At 46.3% G+C, this 21,921-nt stretch overlaps 1 protein-coding gene across 4 annotated transcripts in view; it reads right to left on the reverse strand.

The window, feature by feature from the left end:
• Window positions 1-218: 218 nt before the first annotated feature.
• The window catches only part of LOC120830770 (tetratricopeptide repeat protein 28), a 140,449-nt gene continuing 118,746 nt past the window's right edge, over window positions 219-21,921 (reverse strand). For 2 of the 4 annotated variants that reach the window (XM_040195665.2, XM_040195667.2), the window contains 16 exons: window positions 17,611-17,720; window positions 14,656-14,785; window positions 14,342-14,560; window positions 12,480-12,639; window positions 10,579-10,719; window positions 6,747-6,891; window positions 6,452-6,631; window positions 5,725-6,269; window positions 5,276-5,523; window positions 5,067-5,191; window positions 4,743-4,974; window positions 4,439-4,515; window positions 3,763-3,786; window positions 2,875-3,004; window positions 2,654-2,761; window positions 219-2,547 (listed from right to left, as the gene is read on the reverse strand). In XM_040195665.2, the coding sequence (XP_040051599.1) occupies window positions 938-2,547; window positions 2,654-2,761; window positions 2,875-3,004; window positions 3,763-3,786; window positions 4,439-4,515; window positions 4,743-4,974; window positions 5,067-5,191; window positions 5,276-5,523; window positions 5,725-6,269; window positions 6,452-6,631; window positions 6,747-6,891; window positions 10,579-10,719; window positions 12,480-12,639; window positions 14,342-14,560; window positions 14,656-14,785; window positions 17,611-17,720 (4,184 nt within the window). In that variant the 3' untranslated portion in view covers window positions 219-937. The remainder of the gene's footprint in view (window positions 2,548-2,653; window positions 2,762-2,874; window positions 3,005-3,762; window positions 3,787-4,438; window positions 4,516-4,742; window positions 4,975-5,066; window positions 5,192-5,275; window positions 5,524-5,724; window positions 6,270-6,451; window positions 6,632-6,746; window positions 6,892-10,578; window positions 10,720-12,479; window positions 12,640-14,341; window positions 14,561-14,655; window positions 14,786-17,610; window positions 17,721-21,921) is intronic. The other 2 variants (XM_040195666.2, XM_078086849.1) reach the window with 1 other exon arrangement.

The raw sequence follows: 21,921 nt of genomic DNA on the forward strand, positions 1-21,921 counted from the left end.
GCATCATCTTCAACATTTACACCAAAAAAGCAGAAGCAAAGCTTCCTTTGAGAGTCAGAAAGGTGTTTTTTTGAATTTCTATCTTCTATCGACTGTTTCTTGGGACGTAACTTGTATTTCTTCACTCCATCTATGATATTCTATCATTTCATCCATCCTTTCATCGCTTGGCTGACAATGTCGCCAATTAACAGACTGTAAAGTCAGAAACACAAGAATGAAAACATGTTTTTTTTATTGAAACGGTTTACTGGTAAATGACAGATGGTTGTCGTGAAACTTCATGATTAATCTAAAAAAATCATGGGCTAAAAAGTCATACATGGTACTTAACATTGAATAGCAAGAGAATCCATGCTTCAGAGCAGACACTCAATTCACAAAGAAATCAGGCAAAATGCCCTTTTGATTTCAATAAAAAATATTAAATCTTTTTTTCCGCAGTCTATCCGTCTTTACAAGGTACAGGTTTGTTCACTTTTTTAATAATATAAAACGTTTAATACTGATTGTGAAACACTGAAATTAATTTACAAAACATAATAATTATCATAATATTAATAACAATAACAAACAATAACCATTCAATTTAACAACAAAAATAGAATGGAGGAAATCAGTCATAGCTGTTGCATCTTGGCCCACACAAACAGCAAAGAAAAATACCAAATGGCATTTACATCTACCTGACACACAGTTACACACAAACACAGTATCAGGTCTGAGTATTTCTCATTGCCATTTACAGTTTTATGGGCACAAAGACAAGACTCTCTAAAGCATTCATGTGCCTCTTCAGGATCGCACCCATTGACCAATAAAATCCATCTCATTGTCAGTCAAGCTTGGTGGACCAATAGTGGCCATCAAAAAGTGCCCTACTCGCACAGAATAGTAAATAATAGATAGATAAAAGTATAGGACTGTTTCAATTGTCTCAGCATTTAGAGGAAGGGAAAAATCTTCCAGGCGACAGGAACTTGTATCCATTCCCAGCAGGTAGTCGGATTGAACGAGCGCCGGGGCTACTGCTTGTGGAGATAGTAGGGGATGGGGCCACTTTTCCAGGGTTAGAGCAGTGGTGTCCATTGTTCTTGCTGCCCCTATCCAGTGATTGCAGCCCCAGCTCCCGCAGCTCCAGGCTGTCTTGGGTATTATTAGGAGAGCAATGGCGTGGAGAGAGGTTCAGAAGGCTCAGTACATCTCTACTGGCAGACGCAAGGGGACCGGGACCACCGTGGACGGCTCGGACCGGACCTAGATGCTGCTGCTGCTGGGCTGCAGCATTAGCCCAAAAGGTCTTCAGATTGTGGATAGCCTGGACCTTTTCATCAATGACTCCTCTTCTTAGCCGGTCCAAGGCTGGGACATCGGTCGATGTAGAGCAGGCAGAGCCCGTCGAGGAGTACGACAGGGCCGGGGATGGAGCACTGCCAGACGGGGACTGGTGACCAGAGCTGGGCGACACATTGCTCGGGGAACGAGAGATGTGGCCGCTGTATGGGGAGCTTGGGTACTTCAATCTGAACTGTGCGTGGCTGTCCAGCGTGGGCGAAGGGTGGCTGCCCTCCTTTTGGGAGGACTCGGACATTGCGGGACTGTTGTAGCCAGAGCTGATCTTCTGCAGTGAAGAGGAGCGGGACGGAGGTTTGGGCCTCGGGGAAGATTGAGCTCTGCCGCTTGCACTGCTGTTAGGACGGCTGAATGCGCTCGTTTCAGACGAACGGAAGGCGCTGCTCCGTGCTGAAGTGCCTCCGGCCGACGCACCCTCTGGCCCGGCCCGCTGTAAACTGCCTACGGCCCGCAGATGGCTCTGAGTCTCCTCAAGAATTTTCTGCGCCAGCTCTTGAGGATCCAGAGGGACGATTTTCTCTTCCTGAGACTTCACAGTGCTGTCCGTCTCGGTACTGGACTGGTCGGATTCACCGGTATCGGAGCTGCTCACCTTAGCAACCTTCTGGAACGGCGAGTTTGGGCTGGCCACCAGACACGTTTTCACAGGGGACGTGGGGGTGCTGACGCTGCCCCTCGACGATACTGATACAGTGTAGCCTCTCCCTGCTCCTGTGCTGGACCCACCGACAAACCCCCGTCCTCCACGGTGATGCCGCTGGCTGTGGCCCGGCGGCAGGGGCAGAGAGTCACAGTGGCTTCCCAGAGGCTCGCTGCTGATAATGGAAAAGCCCTCATATTCCTCGTCGTCTCCCCGCGCTCCCGCCACCGCAGAGGCAGCTGCCCCGTGAGGAGAGGAGCGACTACGGGGAACATGAGGGTGTTTGTGGATAGAGTAGTGTGCTGTGGCCCCACCGCGCTGCCGATGACCGAGGAAGTCGCACTCTGACTTGGATACAAAGCTCATGGAGGAGGCTACAGAACTTAGGCTATAGACAGAGATTGCATCGGATGCCTGATTGTCCAGGCAGGGAGGAGAGAAGGGAAGGCTGGAGTATCCCATGGGAAGGGGGTTGGACACAGACTGAGCCGAAGCTAGAGACTCAAGGGAAGATGAGCTATCCAGGCTCAGACGCTTGGGCAGTTCTGTGGAGTCTGAACAAAGAGACAGGAAAGAAATGCGAAATGTTACACAATGTACGGTCAAACGACTGAAAAAACATAACTAATACAGTGAACATGAGCATGTGGTCATACTTACCAAACAGCGCCAGCAGAGACTGAAGAGCAAAGTGCAAGGTGCGGCGGTTGGCCAGCTTGCCTGTCTTCAAAACCACTTCTTCTTGGCCAACCTCGCACAAGTCAAATCCTGAACACACACAATGGGAACAACAATTGTAACTTGTAAAATGTGCAGTCCATAGGGAGCCATGAAGTGATGCATGGTGTGTGGACAGCTTTCATCGTTAGCAGCTGACTCACCGAGAGCAGCCAGAAATTCATGGCATCCTGGCAGTCTCCACAGCTGCACACTGATGGACACCTGAATGGGCAGCAGGGAGAAATCCTGTTCTTTCTCTCCGGTCTGGAGTTGCACTAGTACCTGGTGGAGCTGCAGAAGACAAATAGGGAAAAAAGCAGTACAATGGTTAGGAATAGAGGAAAGATTAGAATACAATTAACTTGGGAATTAATTAATTAATCAGTGGGTAACATGATTTTGTTAGAGCAAACTATTTCTATTCTATAAAGATATAAATCCCTCAAGGACTAAAAGTAATGGCTGCCCCATGTTATTGTGAAACTAATGTAAACATATTTCATGGAGTAGGTATGGGTCCGTTTCTTCACATGTTTGAGTCCTGCTCGTGAGCACTCAGGGAAAAACAACATCTGGAGGGAAGCAGAGCTGAAAGGGTGTCAGCTTAATGAGGATTTACAAGTACCCGGCGATCACACTTTTATTTCTTGTTTTGGGATTACTGGTACAGAGCAACCTTTGTCAACATGATGTAACTGTTCTGAAAGTACAAACATGCCCTGCCCGCTCATTTCATTCTTTATAACTGTGAGCGGCATTATCCCTTATATCACCCTGAAACATTCCTCTGACCTGTAATGAACCAGTGTTGTAAATCCTATAATTCTTAAAATACCTGAGTGCAGGGAACCGGCAACTAAATCGTTAGGAACATGGCCGGCTACACTTTATGCACACCTATGCTAAACGGGGCAAAAACAACACAATTTATTACCAAATTTTCATGCAGCTTTTGCGCAAGGGGATGTATTTTAGTTTAGCAGGACAGAAAGGAGAGTAGAGCGAAGGAGTAGAATGGGATGGAGTGCAGGTAGTGAGGCCACACTTACCATTGCCACCATATTTTTAACAGCCTTCAGACAGCACGTTATGAGCAGGGGAGAGAAAGAAAGCTTTTAATTGCATGCATAACGGACTTTCACACAGGTGACAAGGGATTAAGTCAACAAGAAGCACAGCAGTAATAAGTAACAGGTGTTGAATAGATTTTATGCGATCAGCGATACATTCATTAGGTTGGAAATGTCAAAAATGTTGTGCACGGAGACCACAATTGGCAATATGAGGCAACACAAACTAATCACCAACTCACATTCTTACACTTGTTACACTTTAAGAGGGATAAAGGGGCAATGTTAATTCTCTACGGTGTCACGAGCTTGGGTGCAAGAGAACAGGCCTCTGATTATAGTTAAAACCTAGTACCTGCAGTACTGCTTGTTAGGCTTTCATGCTGCTTTTCAGCGCAGATTAAAGCCACAGCTTGAATCGCCAGAGTGTTGGCGTGTCTTGATGTAACTAATTCACACATTCAAACATACCCCTGATATTCCTGTCTAGCAAGAGCCACACAGCACATTGAGCATGTAAAGGTGTTGGAGAAAGTGCAATAGCTAATACTTAATAATATCAATGGTGTTTGTGGTTGAGCTAAAGACCAATTTAAATCTAGTGCAATAGATGTAACAAATCCAGCAGCGTTGGCTCAGAGCTGCAGGGGCCTACCCGATTGATGAGCTGCTCTCCTGCCTCTGAAGCTGTGATGAGTTTGCACAAAGCCTGGAGAGCTGGCGGTGGCAGACCTGAGGGAGGAGGTGGAGGGGGGGGATCAAAGGAAATTCCTAATTATTTATCCACGAGACACACTCTTTATACTCCAAATTAGGACTTAACATGTGACCCGTGGAGTGATATTAAATGTTACAAGCACAGATGCCAAAACTTTTTGGGAAACAACCGTAAAAACAATCCTATAAAAACGCATGATCACCCATCAAGCAAAACACTAGAACAACTCTCAGGTGCATACCCAGTAATGATTGCAAAGTGGTGCTGCACTGCTGCAGCCTGTCTCCTGGATCAGCAGTGGGAAAGAAGACGGCTGAGGGCATACCGGTGCCCACAGAGTCGAGACGGAAGCCCACTGCTGTCAACAGGGCCTGCCAGCCGGGGACGCCCCCCACCTTGTTCTCCACACTTTGCTGAGATGTATACATGGAGTTACGCTGGCCATTCTGGATCCTCTGAAGAGACTTCTCCACCTGCAAGTACGCGTGAAGTGAAGCATAAGTGTTTCTGGTTGTGATATTTTGTGAAGTAAGGAAGTCATCGTGTACGAGGGTCCATGTCTAACCAGGTGGAGCAAGACTCTTAGAGCATCACGTGCTCGATCGGGGTACTGTAGAATCTCCGCCAGAGCTTGGCCAATGAGGGAAGATGGGCTGTTAAGCTTCACATCAGTACCAATCAGCATGTACCCTAAACAGGAAAACAAAGCCAATAAACACAGCTCAGCATCAGGGTCATCTATTTTCATTACTCCAATGCCGAAGCATCTCTCACCTGCCCAGTTGGAGGGGTGCGAGTACTGCTTGCTGCTCTGGACAGTCTTCATGGCATCTGCCAGTGCTGCACTAGCCTTCGTCCCGTTAAGCAGAGCAGTGTAGAAAGCATGGACAAAGACTTTGGAGGCTGCGACAGGGACAGGCCACAAGGACACTAGAGTGCACTGAGCCCCAGCAGCCAGGAAGGCCCTGGTCAATCCCACAACACCGTCTGCAGTCACTTTGCTGCTGGACTCCTGGTATGACCTGTATCCACAACGACCACCACATATTACAATGAATTAGAAAGCAACAAATGATATAATAGCACAACATTTTGACTTTTATTTTCTTTAATAATCGTTCTTGGCTACTTCTCATCGGATAAAATTACAATATCTACTTAAAACTAAATATATAATGCCACATAACTTAATAAAATGCACAACCCTTCCCCAGCCGACCTACCCTAGCACCACCAGCTTGACAGGCAACCTCAGGTCCAATATATCTGCAGCTGTGAGCAGGAACTCCTGAAGCGGCGGACTGTCACATATGCTCTCCACATCACTGCTGTCGTCCTGCATGTGGAGAGACTCCGGGATGGTATAGCCACTTCCAATGGAGCCCTTCCTCCCTCGACCACTGCTGCCTCTCCTCCCCCCTGCCCCTCTCCCCATTGTTCCCACTCCCGAACTGGCACTTGGCCCGCCGGCCCCGCCCTCAGGGTTCGGGGTGAGCACCAGAGCTGCCAATTTCCAGGAAATGTGCGTGGCAAAGTGGGCACACTCGGCCTGCGTGAGGGCACTCATCACCCTCTCCTTAGTGGCAACAGAGCCAGCCAGTGGTTGGCAGCCCAGCAGCTCAGCCACCATTAGAGCCTCCTCCTCTGCAGAGGGCATGGGTCCCCACAGCCAGCGGTCCATCACAGGTGAGGGCAGTCTAGGGTTACCCACCACTGCTGCCATGGAGACACCGCCACATGGAGCTGGAGCACTGCGCCGCGAGTGAGCCTATGGGCACAGGAACAAAGGTCAAATGGCGCCTTTTGCAACCCAAGGACAGTAGATCAAGATGACGTCAAAGGATCCTGAAATAGTACAATTTGTGGCCAAAAATGTCCCCATAGGTTACATGGATGAGTTTGAAATAAAATGATTGCAACATTATTCAGTCATCTGAAAGAGAGGCCCACCTTTGCACTGGATCCAAGGCCATGGATGGAGGGAACGGCAATGAGGCTGAAGCGCTCGTACAGGTATTCATTTGAAGAGCTTCCTTTTAGCAGGGCAAAGGGAATGAGGTACAGTTCTCCCTCTAGCACCATCACCAGTTGTCTGTGTCTGCCAACCGGGCCACTCGAGTGCATCAAGCCCTATTACACAAAAGGGATTAACATGGAAATACTCATATTTCTCATTATTGCATTGCATGCTCTACCATAAAACTAAATCAATAGGCAAGCAATGACCCATTGAGGCACCACTCACCCCCTCCATAGGTGCAATGAGCAAATCATAAAGTGCTCGCAGTGGAGGCTTTCCGAGGTTGCTGGAGCGGCGAGGCAGAGAAGAGTTACCATCTTTGGCAGGTGACATGGTGTTACTGAACAGGCTGGTCATACTCTGGCAACTCCTGCACAAACACAACACAAAGTAATGCTCATACCTTTAGCCTGCAGAACCGAGACAGTTGTAGGCATTTTACCACATCATGCATTTACATTAAGCTACGGTAAGAGCACATTTACAGCTTCACGTAACATTTAGGTCAATAGGTTTGTAATTGAAAATAGTAAATGACAGTCTCCATTAGAATAAATGTATAGTCTGTGATTAAACTTAAACAATACAATTTCCAAATCTGTGTAAAGGCATGTAGACAGGGGACTCATGTATCAGGTGCTTTAACATCAAGCCATCCTCCTGCAATCATTGAGCTTTGCATAGGAGCCGGGAGCGTGGCTGACGAGCTCCATGTCTCACTTGCTGCATATTGTTACATCAGATACGGCTCCGCCAAGACGCAAACTCAGCCACTTCAGTCGCTGTGAGTTTGAGTGGTAGCAGTACAAAGCTGCAGCAGAGGAGCGGGATTCAACACTCTCGATCACAGATGCCTATCTTTCTTTTTCTAACATGCTCTCAGTCAGATCTAAATCCCACCAACCAGTAAAATGCAGATAAAGGCAGGGCATGCCGGATCTGCATTGAGGCGTGTCTCTGTGAACACAAACCTATAGCATTGTTCTATTCAAATGAAACAATACTTATACTATTATATAATATACTATTGCATACTACAATGTTATGTACTATTTAAAGCTCCACTAGATGGCAGTATTGCACTGTGGTATTCTTGTGCGTACAGAGGAAGCGTCAGCTTGCCAGAATACCCAGTGCGGGAGGCGGGGAGCAGGGCACCGACCATCTTTTGCCTTCAAACAATCAAAACTCAAAAGTGTCCAGTTGAGTGCCTTCGGTGCACTGCCAATGAGTCTCTTGCAGTATTAATAGAAGTAAGGCCCTCTTTGCCTGACACACGTCAGCTGTTAGTCAGGGGTGGCAGGGACACACAACATACTGAGAACTGTGCTAATGGTGGCCGTGGGGTTAAAAGCCTTTCGCGCTGTGGGCACACTGGCCCGAGCTTCATGGCCACACTTGTCCTACTCTCCATCTGTCCCACCAGCCAGAGTTTCCTCCGGGCCCCAGACAACAGACATCTATCCTGCCCTTCTGCTAGCCCCTGGCCACTGGCTTCCCTCCAGCCTCCCAGCACTCCGCCTCTCTCCCGGGCCTTGGCATGAGGCTCCAAGGGAAAAACATTCATTTGTTAACCTGACAGGAAGAATGAGAGGAGAGGCAATGGATAAGCCGAGAGAAGGTGAGTGTCAAGTGTAGAGCAGGGATCTTGTTCAGTGGCGGCATGTTTATGGGAAGAGTTGAGAGACTTTGCATCAAGTGTGATCTGAGTGGTGATACAAGGGTACACACACACACACACACACACGAGGCTTCGCATACTGATCAAATTTCAGAATTATTACAAGTGACCACTAAGCTCTTTTGATGCAGACGTCCCGTTCAATCAGTGCTTCCTTCTTCTCTACTGGCATCTTCATCAAGATCTTCAAACAAATGTGAGTAAAAACGTATTCAATCACACACTGAGGGGATTAGACCGAAGGAGTCTTCTATTACCACCTTCCCTTAGTAATCCTCCCGAGCTCCATGGTAAAGATTAGATCTCTGTGTTAAAATAGGGCCATCAATGACATTACCATGAAGATATCACACCATAAAGCACGGATCTTTGAATGAGTATATCGTCCACGTACTTTCATTTGAAGGTTACTAAAGTTCATAATGTTTCCCCCTTTTTTCTTAATTCGTAGTAATTGGGAAGTAAAAATGTCAGTGGAAGTGAAGTCAAAGAGAGCCCTTGAGAAGCACATACATGTACATTATCTGACATCGAGCCCCATGATAGATGACTTAAAATGACAATGAGGGTTTTCTTCATTTTCCCTTGCTTTTACATTGTGATAGGCGATAGGCTCCTAAGCATGAGGAGCTTTAGAATTCAGAGTTTTTGAGGCCCAGAAGAATGAGCGAATCATTACCGGCAGCCCATTAAAGGGGCTTAATGAGCACAGAGACTCAATTAAAGCTGGAATTACCCTCTCATCAAAGACCAGCTCAACTGTGCACGAGGACAGGGAAGTATGACCCAGACACACACATTATATATATATATGCACAGACTCTATTGATATACATAACCAATCAGCAAAAAGTAAATGAATACTTTTGCTTCATATCGTTAAATAATAGTCTGAACAAGCCACGGGCAGACTCACTGAAATATCCAGCCCCAAATCTGCACAGCAAACAAACAAAGACAGGGCAAACATCTTAAAACCACATTGGTGTCTGCGTCTAGAGCACGCACACATGCACACAAAACAAGGCCCCATCAGGATAGGCAACTGATAAAGGCTTTAGCAGCTTGGCTCTACTCAGTATTTAATAAGGAGGATTCAGATGCTGCCTCTGTGCTGGCTGAACAATGGAGAAAACACTCCTTTCACAGACGAGCCACAATAGCCATGAATCCCTTACCCTAAAAAAGGCTGGCAGGATCCCCACTCAATATTTGCGTACTGTCAGAAGAGGAAATGCACGTACGCACGTGAGCGATTTCCTCTCCTAAAGCCCAAATAAACCTGTAAGCTGCTGATCAGCGGGTCTTTACAGTGATTCACAGCAACTTCAGAGAAAACCAACGTTTGTTCACTCCCAACTTTTCCATTCAATGCAGTTTGAAAAGTGCCAGAGTCTCTAAGGAACAACGTAAAACGTCATGAGTGTCCCCGTAGTTATTTAGTAGTCGGACTGCTTCCAAAATGGTCGCTAAAATCGCTGATCAATCACTTTCATTTAAGAAAAAAAAACATAATTTATTAATAGTGACTTATGTTTGCCAATGTGATCAGGACCAATAATGATGCTATGGAGGGATTGCACGACAGCCGTCTCTGGCTTTATTTCCACAACCCTCATGTGTAAGTGATGAGGATGAAGGTTGCGTTACTGTAGGAGGTCTGTGACAGTCACCACGGTTTCTCCGCTGCTTCAATGAGATTTCATACTTGCATCAGATAGCTCTTGTCAGTTTCTGCTGTGTACAGTATATCTTGTCACTACGGAATAAACAATAAATGAATCAATAAAGTCTTGTCCACTGTCATGACTTTACTCACAAACACGTTATGAAAATGTAAATCGTACTTGGTGATATAGGCACAGATTATTATTGAAAAAGAACGCCTGTCTTTTCTGGGATTCTGTCACACTAGTTGATGGTGTTATACAGATGACTGAAGTTCGGTCTCCTTTGGCGCTCCGGGTTGCAGACAGCGGTGAGAAAATATCAAGCCAAATTTGATTTGACGTTTGAGTTGATTTTTATCTTTAATAATTGAAAAGTGGTTCCACTAACTAGACTATTGCCACTGCACAAATAACACCAATGGCTTCACTGTTAACGATAAAGAGAATATATAAGTAAAGTGTCATATGAAGAGAAACTAATTACGAGAGGCATCATACGCGTGATGCCTCTCCCATCCATCTATCTGCGTCGCCAATTTCCCGTGTCTGGAAAATGGCCGTTTACAAGGGTCAGAAATTCCTTATGGGTGCGCACATTCATCCTGTTAAGTTTTGTGTTTATAGATCACATAATGATCATGCTCCGCCGTGTGCGCATGCAACGTTCATCATTCAGATCCCAGGGGATTTGCAAAAAATCTCCTACCTGTTGAACAGGTTGTTTCTGGACACCATGCGGAGGAAGCCCGTTGGATCAGTGACGGAGTTAAGCTTGTTGTTGAGCTCCTCAAATTGTTGGTCCAACAAATCTCCAGCCTCACTCTCCGTCTCACTGCTTGAACACCCTCTGAGAGAGAGAGAGAGACAATGGAGTGAGAGGCACGTATAGCTGCTGAAATGTTGGCAAGAAGAAGGCACTTCAGCAATGTACACAACACCCGGACTTACATTGTTTCCCTGCGGATAAGTCAACTACACACACTCTCAATCTGCCAGAAACACACACTGTACATCCCACACACACTTGGCCCAATGTGCCGGGCTCGGTCCAACACCACGATGGTAAGCAGAGTAAAATCCTTTCATTATAATGCCGGTGATGGTGATCTAGTCATTGGGGAGTCAACCATACCCGCCCCCCCCCCATCTCTCCCATCTCTCCCTTCATGCCTGAACCTCTCCTCTGATGCAAACACATCATGTAACTCTTTTGTCGGCTTCTTGCTCTTATAGTCTTCTTATAGTGTGAACTTGCGCCGTGGGACGTCTTATCATCCTCTGCTCCCCCCCCCCCCCCCACCACCACCATTCTTTTGAAGTCCTTGCAGCCTGTGTCTCATTTGAGATCGGCTCACCCGCCGGGTACGTACTGACAGACCTTTGCGCACTGAAGAAATGTTCAGTGCAGAATACAAATGCAGTTTTGTTAGAAAAAAAAAAAGAAGCATTTGTTACAACACAGATTTCTGCTGTCACAAGGACTCCCCTCCTTCCCTCCCCCCCCCCATTCTTCTCCACCCTTTTCATTTACTCCACTCATTTCAGAGCGCTGCCTCCCTTTCTCTCCACTCTGAAGAATGAATGGGCTGGTAAGTGGTGCCATATTGTGCCCATCCAGGCGCGCTGGTGTGTGTGCAGTTTCCCATTGGGGTAGTAAATGAGCTGGTAATGGGGCAGGAGGGCCAGCCTGCTCGGGTGGCGGAGGCTGGCACCGGGCGGACCAGCTGGTCTCTATGGATCAAACACCAACTAGAGAACGGAGCCAACGTCGAATGCGCTGTAGACACACTGATGTCAATGGGTGATTCTAGCCATCGATACATCGCGCCACATTTTCAATCTTCTCTCGCAGAGTCCCTCTGGAGTCCCCGCTGTCTGTTCTCTGCTCTTTCACCACCAGCCTTTGCTTCCTTCAGTTTTACTACATCGATTTCACCACTGCAGCCTAACCTTCTTCCCCCTCTTCTTTATATTCTCTGGAAACCCCCATTTTCTATTCCTTTACTTGTTCGGTTCGATATTTGCTTGGTAGGTTCAATTGTCTGGTTATAAAGCCATTATTCCATCTCATTTATCCCCACTTGGGAGAGAGCAGAGTACTTTAGGAAGGAAGTGGAGGCCTTTCATCACAGGGTTCAACGAGGCAGAATAACACTCTTACACACACTCACAGACACTCACACACACATACAAAATAATCATCAAGTGTAGATCATGTTTTGTTTACGCTTGTTAAACAAAGTCATCTCTACTGGCCTTTCTTAAATTATTTTCTCAACAAATTTTATGTGGGTGTGTTTTTCTTCTTTGAGTCATAGTTGCAATCCCTGCTCAGAAAAACCACAAAAGACAGGTTGAGTAGAGACTCTGGGGCATAATCAACTAAAATGTGAAGCGGTCCAATTAGAGACAATTTCTAGAAGCAAAGGTTCAGCAGATCATAAGGTCAATACACGACTAACAAATCAAATGAATTCAGTATGATTCAAAAATTCTGACCTCTGGCTTTTAAATCAGCAAATACAGCAGAGTATAATTTTTGTATTTGGATTAGACACAAGTAACTGTGCAAACATTCCAGCGATGACTCCACAATGAGTATCTCACCTGCTGTAATAAGACTCGACTCCCAGAGCCTCGCGGGCGCTGGCGATGTGCTGCTCCAACGACGAGCCGCCGACCACTCCGCCGACGTTTCCCTCCTGGAAGTCAGACCCTCCTTCCGATACGCCCTCGCCCAGGTACACCTCATGAAACTTCAGGATGCCTGAGCAGAAGAGCGGGAGGGCAAACACGAATGGCTGCTATCACAAAGGGAAAAGTAACAAACCCAAAAAATGGAACGCCGTGTTTTTCTTTCCGTGTACATGTGCATCACTAGCTCATGGCAGGAGGGAATATTGGATGGTTTCAACTGAACGCTGCGAGTGAGGAGTGCAGCAGTGCATCTGTTGAGCTAAATAAATAAAGCAAATAATGTTTAATAAAAGATAAAAGTAGGCTGCCTGTGCCATCTGCTGCCCGCCGTGAGAGCTCGGCGGAGCTTCGAGCATCAGAAAGGGGCGGGGAAGAGCACACTGGGAGCTCCGTCCGTGTGTGTGTGTGTGTGTGTGTGTGTAGGATTCTTTGGGCGTGGCACTGCTGTATTATTGGATCTGCCTCAGTCTTGTATTAAATGTATCAAAGGCGTTGAATAGACAGTATGTGTGATTCAGGTCTATAAAATGTGAAGTGATTAGAACCATGGTAACGCTCTTCAGAGCAGGTTGTGTTTGTGTGCCAGCTGGATGCCAGGGAATGCCAGGAAGTGACAGACAGGCAATTAGTCAGCAAGTGGTTCCCTCTTAGCCTGGGGTAATATTCAATACTTTGAAGATCCTCACTGGTCCCTGTAGTGTTCCTCCCCTCCATATGACTAGTGCTAGGGGGTCAAGTTCATCTGGTTGCCTGAGGCTGTATTTCATCAATTGTTCAGGCTTGGTGGCATGTGATATTGGTCACGGCTCTCATCTACGCGCTTTACAGCAGAGAGCAGATAACAGTGTAGCGGCTGAAGGAGTCGTGTGACGTGCAGCTTTGCAGTATTCTCTTTCAAACTGGAATATCACACGTCATATAAACAAGCTGCATCTTAATCCCTCTGCCGGTTTTATTATGTGTCAACAAAAGTGATCGAAATTGAGAAGTACACAAAGTGGTGCAGAAGCACAACAATACCACTAGAAAAATCTGAACAAAATCAGGGAAATAAACTAGAAAAATTTGAAGACAGAGCAATTAAGTTTGATCTTGGTGCAACAGCTATGAGCTTTCCTGTTGGCATTTGTGAAGATGTTGCCGATTTAGTTGCTTCCAATAAGCATGGTTCGTTGGCAGAGTCCTTCGGGGGTGAGAAGCAAATCGGGGGGCAAATCTTAACAGCTGAGTGGCAGGTGGCAACGCCGCTTGGTGCTAAAGCTGGCCTTCTATCCCCTGCAGCTGAAAACAAGCTACAGCCTCAAGGCCTTGTATCCACTTTGATTAGTAGAATACAGAAGTGTATTTGTTTTTTTTTGTGTGGATGCTTTTCCTTTGTGTAGATATTATAGCTTTGAACTATGTAAAAGAAAGCTGCTTCAATATACACGGAATAAATCATTCTTGAAGTGTATTATGACTATATATTAACAGTGTGTGTGGCATTTTTTAAAAATCTAGTAACTGTTGTATATTTTAACATTTTGTATAAATAGTAACAACAAACCCTGTAGCGTATATGTGTTAAAAAAAGCAACTGAGAAAAGAGTTTTTTATTCTCAGTGTCATCAAATGGCCGACTGGTATAACCTATTTTAGTAAAAAGGGGGAATTTGAAACCTCCTCACTAATTGTGATTCTTCACATGAGAGAATGACGGCAAACAATAACAGGACAGACAAAAAAAACCCCGAAAAAAACGAAAACATATTTGCTGTGCGAGCGGCACTTACCTGCTCCTGGAGCCAGCAGCCAGCTGTACAGGTAGCCGGCAGCCATGGAGAAATAAAGCACCAAGGCCCTCTGGCTGTTGATGGTGTCCAAGATGTGCTCCACTGTTACTGGGGTGTAGGGATCCGTGTCCTGCTGGCCGGTCTGCCGCTCCACCAAGAGGTCAGCGAAGGCTCGGGTACGACCCCGCTCCGCCACCGCCAGAGCCTCATCATGGTGGCCTGCGTGTATTCAGAGTGCAATGCTCATTAATAAGTAATGGTACAATCCTAGACCTCCAACTGATTGAAGAAGTGGGGCTGTGGGGAGGACCTACCAAGGCTGACAAGGACCCTTTGGAGTGCCTGGTAGCAGGAGGTCTGCAGATCGAACAGGGAGAGTTTGTAGTCGGTGCTGTGCTGGGCTTCATGGCGGATGGTCTCAAACAGTGCAGAAGCCCGGTAGAGCTGAGGACGAACAACAAGAGGGCGTTTTCAAATATTCTTGTCACGTACCCTTAAAAAGGAACAACCTTTGATTCATGTCCGATTGTTGAGGGGAAACATCACAGCCCGCTTTATAGCCTTGTCTGTGTTGACCCATACTAACATGTAAACGCTCATTCCACACTTTGACACGATGGATAAAAATGGCCAAGAAACCATCCACCACTGTGCATGTTTGGTCGGACTTGGAGAGAGGGAGGCAATTGTGGCCGCTAGATGGCACCATCCCACCTCAACCGGTCACCACTAATGAGACCTGCTGCATTCCAATTCGGCTTCTCTCACAACTAAAGCAGGCCCTGTAATGCATCTTGATAAATCACCATTCAACACCGTAAACCTCTCTTCGGCGCTTGTTTGTCTGGATATGGGAAAAGGGCAACGAGAGGCTAAACCATTGCTGAGGCATCTTGGCCAAACAACGTCCAAGGAAATCCATTCATGGTGAACTCACTGGGCCCGTCTGTGCTACTACACCTTTCCATCCAGGGCCAGACATGGGTGGATGTGGAGACGGAGGGAGACAATGGAGAGGTGGGGCGGCAGCAGTGTTGCACAATGGCCAAGCGGAGCTAGCCGGGAGTGCTGATTCATGGGAGTCGTTATTGATTTCCCATATCTGCGCCTATGGCAGCCCTTCAGGGCGACTGGGACTGCTATAGAGCTACTCTCCGGGAGTCCCGGGCCAGCGGAGAGGGTAAAGCACTCGGCTTGACCACTGTTAGCACGAGACAAAGGGCTGCAGTGAAGAAAGGGTTGTTTGTGTGGACGAAATGGATTGTATCTGCACAGCAGGTTTAGTAAGAGAAAGAAAGAAAGAGAAAGCGCCTCCCTTTCTTGTGCACACAGATATATGCATATATTGAAGCTCTTCTGGCATATTCCAAGGTCATTTGGGAAAAGTGTGCCAGAGGTGGTGAATGGGGAGAGTAGAGATCCCCGTAGACTCTGCTGCATTGGTGCTGGTAGACGGGGCTGCTAGTCTCAGGCTGATTTTGCCGATACGACTGTGGACGGATTGCTGCCGTGCTAAATTTAATCTGGTGGGCTTGCAGACAACCCTTTAAGAGTTAAACTAATATCTCAGAGCGCCTTTCCTCCGGCCTGACCCCTCCTGGCACAGATGAAAGAGAAACAATCCCAAATGTGCTGCGTCGGCGGTGACTTGCCTTGGCTGTGGTTAGAGGTAAAGTCTGCTACGTTCCTCAGCTGCTGTTGATTCAGATAGCACCTGCATGCTTTACCTTCTCTGACATTAACGGAGCTTTTATGTGACATGTTAAGTCAATGTCAACGTCACAGTGCGTCGGTGACACAAAGAGCCCGATACAGACGTGTTGCTAAAGATCTCACATGTAAATTCTCAATCTGATAGGTCATATCAAAGTTGAAATACCCCCCCCCCCCGCCCATATGTATAAGTAATGACTGAATTTTTATTAATTAATTTCTCCACCGATATGAATGTGAGCATTTCTCAGGGGGAGCATGTCATGTTGAAAGAGACGATTAGAATCAGGACATCTCGATCAGCATGTCAAGCCAAACACTGCAATCACAGCTATCCAATTAAACTCACAATTGGGTTTAAATATATAGAGAATGAAGAACATGAGATCAAGTACTCTTATTCATCAGCGACTGATGCTTTATACATTTCAAGATGAGCCTTCACAAATGAGGTTTGAAGTGGGTCAGGGTATTTACCAAGGTCACGTGTAGCACCAGGCCACCTCATGAATAACTATGTGATATGCACTTGATATGTCCTTTGCCAACACAAATTCACCCTGGGGGCTACAAGCTGACCTAAGGGGGGGAAACAGGGAAGCATTGCTGCGAGGAAAGCACTGGATCTCTGCATGTCGCAGCCAAGACAACACAGCGTTCATATGCACTATTAGGGTCGAGAAATATGCCAGGGGAAAATATGTTGCATTGGCTTGCTAAAATAATATTTGGCTTTAATTGAACACAAATTCCTTTATATGACTCATGTGCCTCTGCTCTAGTCGCCACCGTGGTCCAGTCTTTCCTTTTCCAACTCTTGTAGCAGATAATTAAAAACAGACAGTCACGTTTTGACAGAAAAAGAAAGCTCTATCTGGGTCAGATACGCAGTGTGCGTGTATCATAACAGAAAGGTTTTAGACTAGATTTTCAAAATGAAAGCTGCTGAATAACTTCCCTGCAGACACACGTGACAGCCACTGCTGTTGGCAGACTGTTCACACACTGATGTGTGGATACACAAGCTGAGGAAAAAAAGGGAAAATCTAATGTTGAGCCGTGGTGTGCGGATAGACTGTGAAAAGGAGACGTTACGGGGGTATTCCATGCTTGCCAGATGGGCAGTGGGCTGACGAGGACTGAGTGCATGTGTGATGGTGGGGGGGGGGGGGGTTGGAGATCCGGAGACCACGCACAGATATACAAAAAAAAAGTAATCTGTCGCCTGTCTGCTGAGATGACAGCATTTATCAGCTTGACACCCCCCCCCCCCCCGCCACCCCCTTCATATTGCCAGCAGAGGTGTTGGAGCAGTGCAGCCCTCTCCTTTTGTTCACTCTCGTTCTTTCACCACAACGGCATAAGTGAAAATGCATAATACTTCTTTGGACTTCTACTTCCCTTTTCGGTTTTCTGCTCCTGACACAGATGTGTGCTTATAAGAGGTCTCTTTTATGTGGGGGCTGCATTTTTTGAAAGGGGGCCAGGTGGAGGGATACGGTAGTCGAGTCAAGGTGAGTGCAGGTACGAAGAGGAAGGAGAAGGAGATGCTTTACCTGATGTTGGGCCTCCTCCAGATTCCCACTGGCCCACAGAGAGAGCCCAAGACGATGGCGGATTTTCGCCTCGTCCTCACGCCGAGACAGCTGCTCTGCAAGCCGCAGGCCTGTCAGGAGGGGAGCCAACGGGAGCAGTTGAGAGAGAGAGAGGAGAGCAAAAATGAATTCAGAGCAGGCGGACTCTAAGGTGTCTTTCAGAGTAACAGATGTATGCATAGCGTGGTACTGATGTTCTGACAGCGAACAGGTTTGGGTATTTGGCCTCAGTTGTAAGAGGATGCGCACACTGGGAGAATAACACACACTCTGCTGTAGAGGAAAGCAGCTAGAGAACTAATGGCACAGCATAGTAATCAATGCTAGGTATCGACTGGCTGAGCAAACACAAACACGCGTTTTAATGCTCGCATAAAAGAAGCGCCACAATATCATCAAGACGTCGCAAAGTATCTCCAAACACACTGATGAGCTAATAATAGACTGTGTGCAAACTCGCACTGCATAGCCTATTTAATGGGGATGCTTTGTCTGAGAGACACTCGCCGTTGCTTGGGAAGCCGGGGAAGAATGTGCATGTAAATGTGTGTGTGTGTGTGTGTGTGTGTTCAGGGAGCCGGTGTCAGATCACCTGGCGAGCACGCCGTCGGTTTCCACTTCCAATCCCTCAAGCAGTGAGGCGTATGCCATATCTTTCCGCGCGTCCTCAGTCTACCTGCCGAGTGCTTGGCTCTGCCCAATTACGAAGATAAAAAAAAAAATCCCGCTCCACAGAGGACAATGAAAAACCTGGCAGCTGCTGGGTCACATTTCACCCACAAGGTGCTAAATGCACAGTAAGCAGTCTGCAGTTGGCTATTGCTCACGCACAGTCTCACTCAACACAGCTCTGTATTAGCAAAAAATAAAAATAAAATCCCATGGTGCGACCGAGGGGTCTAAACATGCTTTTGGTCAAAGAGAGAAGAAAATGGGCCAAGCCACCCTCATCTGAGTCTGCTTTTCTCGACATTCCCTGGAAAACAGTCTGTGGCTGGACCAGATAAGCCAAGAACAGAGCGTGACCCGAAACAGCCGGCCTATTCCGTAGGACCCCGCACACACACCAGGCAACCGTAGACTTCGCGGCTCCTTCATGGCCACGTTAGACGGCCGTCTTTGAAGCCTGAAAAAGTCTCCCCTCTCGCCTTATCTTTCCTCACACCCCGGCTCTGTCTGCCTGCCCTCTTCTTTAATGCATCTGCTGTGCTCCTCTCTCCCTCTACCTCTCGCATTCATTCTCTCATCTCCGTGCCTATGTCTCTGCCCCCCCCCCTCAGCTCTCTCTACTGGTTTCATCTCGACTGTGGTGGCAGTGCTCACAGGAACTCTGCACTGCTTAGGGCTCATTAGGCACTGGAGCAAGAGCGAGGGAACACATCTAAATTATCCTTTTCATTCTCTGACAGTATCACCCCTCACTCACTCAACTCCAGCTCTGATCCTCTCATCTGCACACAAATACACAACCCCGAGTACAAAAAAGCTTTCCCTTTCCAAGCTTCTCTGTGATACTTCTTTATGATCAAGCTTGAATGTCAACCAACTCTATGTTTTCTTTATTCTCCAGTCGACAGTGAAATAATACATTTACGACTCGTGCCGAACTCAGTCTTCCCCTCTCTGCCCGACCGTCATTCTCTTTCTTTCTCTCCTCCTTTCTACTCCTCCCGAAATATCTCATTCCCTCTGTTCGCCCGCCCTGTATCATTCAGCGTCTGTCACTGTCACCGTGCGTGCCTTCGGTGGGCCCCGCAGGCACAGTCACGTAGCGGCAGCTGACACGAGGATGTGGCCGTGGCTGGCTGCACCCCGAAGAGCAACTAGAGAAGACTTTAAAGGCTCCTTGACAACCGGGGGAAAGATTTCCTGCAGCCCCCGAGGCTCACGCACCCCTGGGTTCAGACACAAGACTTACGTGCAGACAACACATGCAACCGAGTTGGTAGTAGGGCACAAATTTCATGCACTGCAGAACCGCAAGTGCGTCGGCCCGGACGCAAGAATATACTGGCATTTTTGTACTCATGTTGCATAACAACACAGTACTCTTTGATCGTGACCACATGCGGAAAGGAACAGTGGGTCATATACAGAGAGTGTACCATAAACAATGTTTGTAGAAAGTTTCAGGACATAATCTCCACTGCGACTCCCTCCAGTATGTATAAAAAGAAAAAATCCCACTGACCTCTGACATTCATCATAAATACTAAGCGTGACACAAATTGCATTTAAGGTGAGAACTAAATATTGTTATTTGTGGCAGTTTGCTTAGTAATTCATGAGATAATGGACAGTCTGGAGAATTCTTTTTTTCCCCTTTTCAGATGTTGATTGTGGAACTGAAAAATGTTGTCTTTTCTAAGCTAGAAAGGGAAATCAAAAAAGACAAATCACAAAAAAAAAGAAAAAGAAAAACAGTTAAACTACAACTGTCATTTTAACTGCATCCAACACAATTTATGATATGAAAATTGAAGGGCCGAAAACTAATAAGGGTCCACATATGATGATGAAAGATGCAGACATTTAACAACGTGGTACTAATCATCCGCACACTGTTTAAAATGCCTCCTGACAAGCTGTTTAAAGGCCTACCAACTCAAATGCATTTTCTTACAATCATTAGTGTTTATAACACTTCATCAAATAATAATGAACCACTAACAACCTCCAATGTTGGTCTAATTAGACTTACACGTGATTAAGGCCCCTTTCTTACAAATTTCATAAGAGCGTATGCTTAATTAATTAATTCTCCCATACATGTATTGTACATTTAAGCCAAGATAGAAAAACACAGTCTGTTCAAATACAATGATACAATTGAATTGGATTTTCTGTATATTCCATATTTGTTGTTTTATTTACCATCTACACTTTTCAAAATACCATCTTAGGTCAGGTACATTTGGCTTGTGAAGGTACATTATATTATTTCATTAGTTGGGGTTCCATAAATGAAGCGTAGAGAACTTTAAACACCTTCATTAGTCGCTACAATGACGACATTGATTTAATGACACCACCAGGGTAATCATTGCAATGTGCATCTTGGTGGGAAATGCTTCTTTTGTTGCGTGATACATGGTTGCGCAATGTCCTTTAATACAAAATTACAAGTAAATAACTTGTGGAGCAGTGTGAACAACACTTGAGTTACACCGAGTTACACCGTTACCTCGTCGTTCTGTGCAACACAGAATAACAACCAAACACACACACACACACACACACACACACACACACACACACACACACACACTCACACAGATAAATTGATTTGGAGGTCCTATGTTGTTAACAGTATCTGCAGTAGTTTGTAGCTACCTTTCCATCCCTCCGCCCATTTTTTTTTTGATAACATTTTTTTTTTTTTTTTTTTTAAAGCATTGCAGCATGATGAAAAAATCATCACACGATTTGCTGTAAGAGTAGAATAAAACTGAAAAAATGAAGGGGAAAAAAACCATGCCAACTTCTTGGTCTGGGTAGGTTGGGCAGAAATAATTGGCTGTCAAAGATAGCGAAGGCACTGTTCTTTTTCACAGCCAGACAGAGGAGCAATACAAGGACAGCGCAGGGGACAACACGAGGACAGGGTGAAGACAGAATGGCCTGTCCTCTTTGTTTCCATTAGAGCTCAACTAGAAGGCCAGAAGAGGGTATGTGGGTCACTGCAGGCCTGGCTAACTCAGGAGAGTAGGGAGCAGAGCAGCGATGGAAGTATTTCTCTTCTCTCGCATTCACTGCCTGCACGGTAAAAAAAAATATACAGCTGCCGCAATTTTCCTGGATTCAAACAGCGTTTAGGTCATAACACGGTGGGTGTTCCTGGGAATGAGGTCTGTCAATGGGCATGGGTTAGACTGGTGGTTTGGACATTCCGCTCACATACAGTACCAGTCATGGGTTTGTTCAATTTTGTCATTAAATTAAATGAGAAAGTGTGTCCAAACGTTTGACTGGTACAGTACATGGATGCTGCACTGACTTCACTCACATAATTCAATTATGAGAGGCAAAGCTGAAGGTTTGTGTTCCCCCATAATCTGTAGGGGACAATGACGCTTGAGAAGCAGGAGTCTGTCAGCCACTAAGTGAAAAGATCCGTTGGCACCTCACTGCATGGAACTCTTTGAGAGTAGTAGATACGGAGGTGTGAAGCACAGCCAGCGGTAAACAGGAAAAATGGTTTGGCGTGCATCCTGATACACACAAATGCTGGTATACACATACAGCACAGAAGACAACACAGATGCATAATAC

This window comes from Gasterosteus aculeatus, chromosome 13 (assembly GCF_964276395.1).
Source record: "Gasterosteus aculeatus chromosome 13, fGasAcu3.hap1.1, whole genome shotgun sequence".
NCBI lineage: Eukaryota > Metazoa > Chordata > Actinopteri > Perciformes > Gasterosteidae > Gasterosteus > Gasterosteus aculeatus.